Source organism: Alligator sinensis, unplaced genomic scaffold (assembly GCF_000455745.1).
Source record: "Alligator sinensis unplaced genomic scaffold, ASM45574v1 scaffold85_1, whole genome shotgun sequence".
Lineage (NCBI taxonomy): Eukaryota > Metazoa > Chordata > Crocodylia > Alligatoridae > Alligator > Alligator sinensis.
Genome location: NW_005841891.1, coordinates 126,006 through 135,029, shown reverse-complemented (window position 1 = coordinate 135,029; position 9,024 = coordinate 126,006). Strand labels below are relative to the sequence as shown.

Here is a 9,024-nt window from a genome sequence, read left to right as displayed (position 1 = left end):
CCTTGGATCCCTTGTTGAGACTCACTCAAAGTCTGTGCCTCAAGACACCCCGAGCCTTATGAGCTAAATGCACGGCTCCAAAACTGCTCCTTTACTACACCCCATGCCTTGCAGGTGGTATTCAAACATTGTCCCGCTGGGGCCTTAGTCTAGCTCGACCTCCTGCCATCATTGGGCCCTTGGCCCCTGTCTGTGCACACGCCCCCACTGGCGTTGGGCTCTCTCCAGCCCTGTTGCTGCACCCTCTGGTGCTGGGGCTCTACATGGTAGTGTACCCCAATGAGGCTGCCTCCTCCCCAACAGCCTCAGCCAGTCCACTGGATTCAACTAACAATGTAAATACAAGCCCGTGGGCTATAACATAACAGCAACCATAACACTGGAGGTCACACTCTGCCCCTTTAAGGAGGTGAGCTTCTCCCTCAACAATGTGTGCCTCCTAGCCCCAGATACTTTAGGAGCTCCTAAAGCTCATTAGTCTCACCAGCAGCAAAAAACAGGCACCCAGACAATTCCATGGAGCTTTTCTGCACGAACTCCACTCCCCCTGGCTGCTGCCAGAGCACTAAGTACCTTCAGTCCCAGCCCTGGGGCTTGATGTGCGCCCAGGGCCCTGCCTTCTTCCGGTCAGCTGACCCAGGACAGGTGCTAGCTAATTCCCTCATTAGCCTGCTGCCATGGCAACTTGCACCTATGGGATTTCTGCCCAGCTCCTAGGGCCCTCTCTCTAGGCAGTTTCTGCCCTTGAAGGAGCAGGCACACCTTAGTACCCTGTGACAACATGCACAACACAGAGCAGTCCAAAAGCTCTGATGATTCACCCCCCACTTAAAGTACACTGAAATCCTAGTTTAGTTCCTTAACAAAATCCAGTCATAATTAAATCATACACAGTAGACTAGTACTTCATCTATCTCAGAGCATACCCAACACACACTCCAATCTTCAGAGTGGCTAAAGAGAGAAACATAGAGGCTATGTAATATTTCCAAAAGGTAAAGCCCTTGTTTTGGACTAGTGGATGCAAGAGAAGCTTGCACTAAAGGGCCCTCAGCATGTTCCAACAGCAACCCCCTCTATGCTGCTCTGGGAAAGCAAGATCTCTGCAAGTGTCCTCACCAACAACAGATGTGACAACATTGTTGAGGAGGTCTCCTACATGCACAGATTCCTCACCATTTACAATTCTACAGGTCAAACTAATTTAAATTCACCTGGAAGCTAACCATCAAAAAGTGCAGATTGCGGATGTAGTCAGTCTGTTCCCAATAAGGTGTTTAATTAGGCAGCTGGTTGTATTCTGCATCAACATTTGTAAGAAATTCTAATCACAAGGCGATGAAAGCCTGGAGTATGTTAGTAATATCTTCAGCTGGAAGAAAAATGAGGAAGTATTGCTTCTGATCAAACATATCCTGGCCATATCTTCTATCTCATCCAAACTCAACTAATTCCTGTCAGACCTACAAGTTAAGAACTCTAATCACAAATGTTAGCGACACATGCTCAATCAGGGGACAGATGCAAAACTCTCTCAGCTTCATTATGTATACCGAGCCACCATCACTACTTGGTTTTGGCTGTACTGAGTCATAGCCAGTTTGTTCTCATCTGCCTTACTCTTCATTAGATATAATCAAATCTGATTCAGCAGAGAACTGAAATTGAAATGATGCTAGCCATATACTTGGAACACTAATGCAGGTCTCTTCACTACGCAGCCTCAATGCCTTATTACAGATGTGCATGTGTGGTACAAGACAACCCAGATTTTTCATATCTGGGTTGTTTGCAACCCAATTAATTCACAACTGGATGCTGAGTGAAGGATCAGCTGTGTAGCCACCTACTGCAGCTTTTATTTGCAAAAGGTACTATTTTGCCTTTCAACTAGAGCACAGCGGCAATTCTGTGCACCCAATTAGAAAACTGGCACTCTGCTGCAGCAATTATCCAGACCACCTGAGGCGTCCTGCACAGATGTCTACTATGGTTATATACATACCCCATCTAGTTTACAAATCCTTGTCTTTGCCAGGTGCCTAAGGAGCCTCACACCCTGGGAAGAATCCAAGTTCTTGAGTGACCTCTACAAAATCTTCATGAGAACACCCTTTTGGTCAACAAGCAATTTCCAGACTGATACAGAATACAGCTAGGGTCCTCTTTTGCAGGAAAAATACACAATCAAGAGCACCAATATTTACTTCTACTTTTCATGACCTATTTTATGAAAGTAGCTGGCCACATATCAGTAGTAAAACATTGATTTCTTACAACCATTTTTGAGAGGCCCTGGAACCCCCACAATTTGGCGGAAGAACTGAAAAAAAAAAAAAGACGACAGGATCCAGTCACCTTTGCTTAAAGAACATGCCTTTACTTGTTCTGAGGTGAAGTTTCACAAAAACTAGTCCCATTATAAAGCTTTGAAACAAAAGGGAAAAAAGTCCAGGTTCACATTTGATCAGTACAGTCTTGGTACAGTTTAGCAACTAAATTCTTCAAAGATTATATCTGTACCAAACATGCTCCAGCTGAGGACTGCAGGGATCAAGGCCAAATTGTTGCTACAGGACACTATGGCATACACCGAAACAGAGAGCAGAAGGACTATTCTGAGTTCTCAAAGCTCCCTCTGATGCTCTGAGGGCAAAGGAGAAAGTGAAGGAAGGAGGAAATGAAGACGCCAAGTCTACATGAGCTATTACTGCGCAATTGTTACTGTGCACTCATTTAGTACTTGTATAAACAGTAACCAGGGGTCATATGAGCCCAGTATTCATTCCTGCCCAGGGCAGGGGTCGGACTTGATGATCTGCTCAGGTCCCTTCCGACCCTACATCTATGAACCTATGAACCCATGTTACTGTGCAGTAGTGCTGGTGAACACCTTTATGATGCTACTGCACAGTAGCTTCATACTACGATGTAGTAGTGTCATGTCATGGTTTTTGCCATGCAATGCTACTGTGCAAGTAGTATCGGGCTACTGCTCAGTCAGCTTCTCGTGTAGACATGGCCAGTGTGTGATAAGAGGAAGTGGGACCATAAAAGTTGAGGGTAGGGAGGAGTAATACAGGTCTTTAAAGTGATTACATACCATCCCCCCCATATGGGAAACTTGCCTCAGTACAAAGGATGGATGGTGTGACAATTATTTAAAACCTGATCTGAATATAGAATTAATTCACTCTTATTGGTTTAACATGCGATTATGAATTAAAGTTTGTATCACAAGGGGGACAAAACAAAGTTGCATATATAATCTTAATTCTGGCATTTTGTAACTTTTAAGAACTCCGGCTTTGCAAACCTTAATGTTCTTTTAACATAACATGAAAAAAACCAACAAATCAACTTTTCTAAAGCACAGCTCAAGCCATCTGTACTCATCTCTATTGCAGACACCCGATTCATCTGCAGCGAAGGTAAGTGCAGGCATGAAAGAGCAGCAGGGAAGGCTGCGGAGCTGACAGGTAGCTTAGCATGGCTGTGTACTGCCCGATTCCCTGTGCTGTGCAAGGCTGGGTCAAACCTTCTTGGGCTGGATCTGACCTGTAAGCCATAGCTTGCTGACCTCCAAGTTAGTAACTTAATTTCATTTCTGTCATACATACATGACAGTTCCCCTATTAATGAATAAACAAAAGGAGGAACCTAACATTGCCAGCACTGGCAATAGAATTTTAAAAGAAAATCAGCTGATACATGAAAAACTGTTAAAATACTGAAAGCTACAAAGATCAGTTATGTGTTAGTAAATTAAAGCAAAGCATCCATCTGGATTATGAAAAAAAATTCAGAATACTTCTAGATGTTAAAACACTTACCATATGAACTACTTCTGGGTAAATGGGTTCTGTGATCACATTGCGATTGTGTGTGATGTACTCTACCATTTCACTTAAAGCTGCTCGTTTTACTTCCTTCCACTTCAGGTCACTTAGTGGATCAGAAACAAAGTCAAAAAGGACACAACATTGTCGCAACTTCTGGATAAAGAGCTTTTCTTGGTCAGCAGGAGGAACATCTGAAAAAGTAAAAATATTTTGTTATGATAAGGTATATATGCCATACTACTTGAAAAAGACTTTCCAGTTCTCCTCTCTCCCTCTCCTTCCCAAGGTTATTTTGTAGCAACACTGCATACTAACAGCAGACATTTTGAATTATCAAGCAACATGCACTTTGGAGAGGTTCTGAAGATGCTTAATATCACTAGAAGCCTGTATTCTAGTAACACCTTATGATATCATAGAGCATATGAATGGTAGTGCATCATTGGTGGTTTGCTTGCATTTGCCAAAAATAATGATTATGCAGAAAAGACATACTTATATCTGAAAAAGTATTTTTGCTCAACTTAATTCCAGAAAAAAATGTTAACAAAACTTTGAAAATAAATTCTGTACATTAAATATAGATTCTGCATTTTAAAATCTGTGCACTTTTAAAATACATTCAAGTTTTCAACTCACAAACTGATATTTTTAGTTTGAGACAAATTTGTTTTACACTGGATTACCACCTCCATTTTCCTTGTGTGGCAGGCACTATTCCCTCAGATATAATATAAAGATCTTTAAGCAAAAAAAGTATTTAGAAAACAGCATCAGTTTTCTAAAAAGATGTCACTGAGGAAAAAAAATCTTAAAAAGAAGAAAAAGCCCTTATTGATTTAGAATGTTTATTTTATGGACAGAAAATAAATTAGACAGGAACATATATTCAGAATCTGCTTTACATGCATACAAACTAGATCCACACTACAAACCCTTACAATTCAAACTCCTATGAACACTTACAATTGTATCTTGGTTCTACAGTCCAAGCCAGGGACAAGACACCAATTCAACAGAGAGCCAAATTCCATTTTTATGTATAACTCAGCTCATGGTTCATACAACGTACTCTCAACTTGCAAGAAAACTGAAAATGTCAAAGGATGTTTTGCACAAAAATGAGTAGTAGAATGCTTTTTACAAAATAGAAGCATTTTTAATTACTTGATTTCCCCCGAGTGCTGACTGAGTAGTAACAACCATGTTCACCACTAACATCTCTCCCCTTCATTGTCTTCCTCTCATGCTCATCAGTATATCTCCTCTTTTCTACTTTATTTCCCTTATATGCAACACCTGACTGGTCCAGGATGCCAGCCTCCTTCACCTATGCATTTAGATTTTCAAACAAGTACTTGTATGGCTTTTCTCAACCCACCCTGTAAACAACAACAAAGCTAATCTCATCATCCTCTCAGTCCTTTCTTAAATCTTCTTTATTGTGATGCCTACACAGCATTCGATGATAAAACCACTGAGATGCTGAGAGCTTTGCCTGCCATCAGGGACCAATACTGGGTTACTGTTTCCCTGTACTTTTGCCTGTTTGTATCCATTTATTATTTCATCTCTTTTGCGGGGGGGATGAACAAGGTTATGTCTGGTTCCATTTTTATACACTATATTGCACAATGGAGTTTTTGCGCTCAACTAAGGCTCATAGAGTTGATCATAAAAAGGGCCATTCAGTTTCAATACAAATTTCAGCCCTGAAACCACAACCAGTTCTGCACATGCTTAGTCTGAAACCACAAACACTTCTACACATGCTTAGTTTTAAGTGAAACTGAAGTCAATGGGACTGTTTATGTAAAAAGTAACAAACCAGTTTATGAGCTTGCAGAATCAGGACCTCAGTTTTCAACAGTTTGGGTCTTTCCCCTTCTGAAAGTCAGTGTTATAAAAACAGCTACTTTATGGGTAGTGACATTAAGAGCAAACATTAATAATTTAGCTAGAATTGATTAAATGCAATTCTCAAATTAGTTTTTATAAACCTTCTATTTGATTTAAATTAGTACTTAACTAAAAACAATATGTTGTTCCATCCTTCTCAAGACAAATTACACACTAATGTGACAGATAGAACTCTCTCACCAAAAGGATCTACCAGAGTAAGGTACTGCTTTGTCTCTTCCCAAACTAAACACTTTTTTTCTTAATCTTTAAAAGTGTTGTTGTTGTTGTTGTTGTTTTGGGTTTTTTTGCTTGTACAGTTAGTTTTGGCACATTTCAAGTATAGCTATATGTTGACATAACTAAAAACAAAACATTAGTCTGATCAAATCAATACCCACTAGTTTGTACCCTATGAAAGTTATCCTCAGCATCTCTTGATTTTTTGATCCATACTGAAGTGCCAGCTAGGGAACCTGGTCATAGCTCAAAGTCTTACTGTGCTAGACCGTCATACAAAGATGCAAGATGGACCCTGCCCTGAATAGCTTACAACCTAGTATGTATAAGACAAGAGACAGCAAGTGAATACACAGGCCAAGGCTGCCCAAGGTAACAGCATAACAACAAATGTTATGCTTGACTTTTGTTTAATAATATTCTCCTTCACTATTAGCATCTCAGAGAGGTACAGAAACTTAAGGGCACAGTAAGACCAGGCTACCCTTGAAAAGACTTTAACTAAAGTGAAAGCACGCCCTAGAAAACTTATTGTTTTTTTTCTTTAGGAGTACTTTAAAATGCTAGCCTTTTTATCACAGTGCACTTGTGCCACCTTGATCACAATCAGATTTCACCAAATGTGTATGCACACACAACAAGCGACACCCTATTTGACAGCATTAGTGGACTTTAGCTGGGAATTTTTCATGGTAGGATATCCTCTAAATAATTTGCAAATCTACCTTAGATACAAGACTGCCATTTGGACACAAAACTGGTAATAACTGCTAAATACATATTGTGTATTAAGTAGCAACCAACTGTAGTGCTTCACACTTCTGCACAATGAATAACCACAAATACTTGCTTTGAAATAACTATAAGCAACAAAGGGGGCATATCGAAGTAAACAGCATACAAACAAGAAGCAAAACTCAATTACAGCTTTAGTCAGTGTTGCTAGGAGACCATTGATAGCAAAGAGCTCTGTTAACTAGAAAGAAGGGGCTAAATGACAGCTGCTCATGAACAGAGCACTGACTTTCTAACCATTACAGGCAGGTTTCCAGCTTAGCATCGAGAACATTTTAGAACGAGAAGCCACACATGAAGAAACTAAACCAAAGTCCAATATAATTTTTAATCTAAAGAGTCAGTCTACTAGTTCCTTTGGAAACATTTTCCTTAGCATTAGTTTTAATGAGTAATAATTTGGATACTTTAAATCAGCCACATTTTATTGCCTGTACCTTACTCTGTTTGTATTATTGTCTGTATCTGATTCAGTTACATCTGAATCAAAAGTCAGCGTGCAGGGAGAGTGATTCAGCTCCAAACTGTAGGTGGTGGACAATGGTTAGAGAACCGCCAATAGTGACAGTCACAATACAGAAGTGCATGCAAGCATCCACGGACAGTAAAACATCTAGTTCTCCCAGCTTTTTGTCACACAATGGTTTAATGACAACCTGTAGGTTTCAAAATAGCTGGGTTATAGAAGAGAGAGCTGTCTTATCCAGGCTATAATTGCTTTTGTGCAAGAAAGATCTGCAGGCATGAGTAAGAGCTATGAGGTCACAGAAGGGAATATATCTTCAGCCATACAAAGAACTGTCAAGCTATATCTTTCTGTAAGTGCTTGGTGATTACCAGACTGCCTTCATCAGCTGACTGTTAATCACCAGAGATCCTAGTTTTCTGTTTAAAAACCCCAAATTTTACAATTAAAAACCCCAAAGTCTGTGTTTTCCCACAATTAAAATGAAATGCACACGATAGACAGACAGATATCAGTGAAACACACTGTTTTATTGATATATTTACAATTTTAAAGTAATCAGGAAGCCTACCAGTAACCCACTCATTCTAATAAAATCAATTCTCAATACTTATATATTTTGGCATTTTAGTTTTTTCTTTTTTTACCATGGCAAATCAGAGTTTTCCCTGCCCCCTTTGCTCACTAGGATGCAGGTCCAGTTGTGGCTGTCCTCCTTGCTCCGTTGTGGCAATGAGCAACCCTGATCTGTCATTGCCCCTCACTCCCAAGCCTGCCCCCCTGGTGCCCCTCACTCCCAAGTCACAGCCCCCTTGCCTGGCTGGTGTCCCTCTCTAAGCTACACTCCCTTGCTTCCCCTGGGCCATGCTGGTGCCCCTCACTTCCCGCCCGCAGGTCCCCATCCCTGCTGGCACCCCTCACACTCCCAACCCACAACCCTTGGCCCCCCATCAGCCCTGCTGGAGGGGCCCCCCAGCAGACTACAGGATGGTGGTCTGCAGGGATGGATTCCAACGTGAGGTGGCATACAGCGCACCTCATGCAGAAGCACAGGCTGGGACACCACATGCTGGCCCATGTGTCCAGGTAAAGCTGTGGTATGGCAGGGAGGACCAGGGCTGTGCTCCACAGCAGCAGCATGAAGTGGAGTGGTGCTCTGGCTCAGGCCATGCTGCAGGCAGCAGAAGGAGGGCAAGGGGCTCCAGGTCCCATACTGCCCCGGCTACAGTGCAGCTGCGGTGGCTCTGGCTTGCATGGGTGATGGCAGAGCAAGTCTGGCCCTGGCATGGGATGAAGGGAGGAAGAGGAGGCCTGTGGCAACCCCTGTCCCAGGCTGGGGCTCTTGCGCTGTGACAGGAGGTCTGGCCACCCTCCCCCAGGCACCACCACCACCACCAGCTCCTGACACCGCCAGGCCAGCCACACAGTTATCTCCCCCCTGTCCCTGAAGGACCCCCCTGACACATTCCCTGCTGGAGGGGCAGACACCTCTGGGTGGGCCCCACTGGCAACAACATCAAGCTGGGTTTTACAGGCAGCACTAAGGCCCCCTGCAGCCCCAGTGCCCAGACACCTTCCCCCAGCACTGGCAGAAAGGCTGCCAGCCTGCAAGGAGAAACCTAAGGCTTCCCGCAGTTTTCTCCTTTAAAGGGGAAAATCTGCGTTTTTCCACAGCAAATGGAAAACCCAGATCCCTAATAATTACAAATGTTTGATATTCCTCTTCATTAACATCGTTTGAATGGAGCAGCCTAGAATTAACTTCTTTGATTAGGAGACCTT

At 42.3% G+C, this 9,024-nt stretch overlaps 1 protein-coding gene across 4 annotated transcripts in view; it reads right to left on the bottom strand.

Annotated features, from left to right (window-relative positions):
• Nucleotides 1-9,024, bottom strand: part of PPP2R5C (protein phosphatase 2 regulatory subunit B'gamma) — a 143,141-nt gene that overhangs the window by 57,701 nt on the left and 76,416 nt on the right. For all 4 annotated transcript variants that reach the window (XM_006018016.3, XM_025197154.1, XM_006018014.3 and 1 more), the window contains one exon: nucleotides 3,834-4,033. In XM_006018016.3, the coding sequence (XP_006018078.1) occupies nucleotides 3,834-3,902 (69 nt within the window). In that variant the 5' untranslated portion in view covers nucleotides 3,903-4,033. The remainder of the gene's footprint in view (nucleotides 1-3,833; nucleotides 4,034-9,024) is intronic.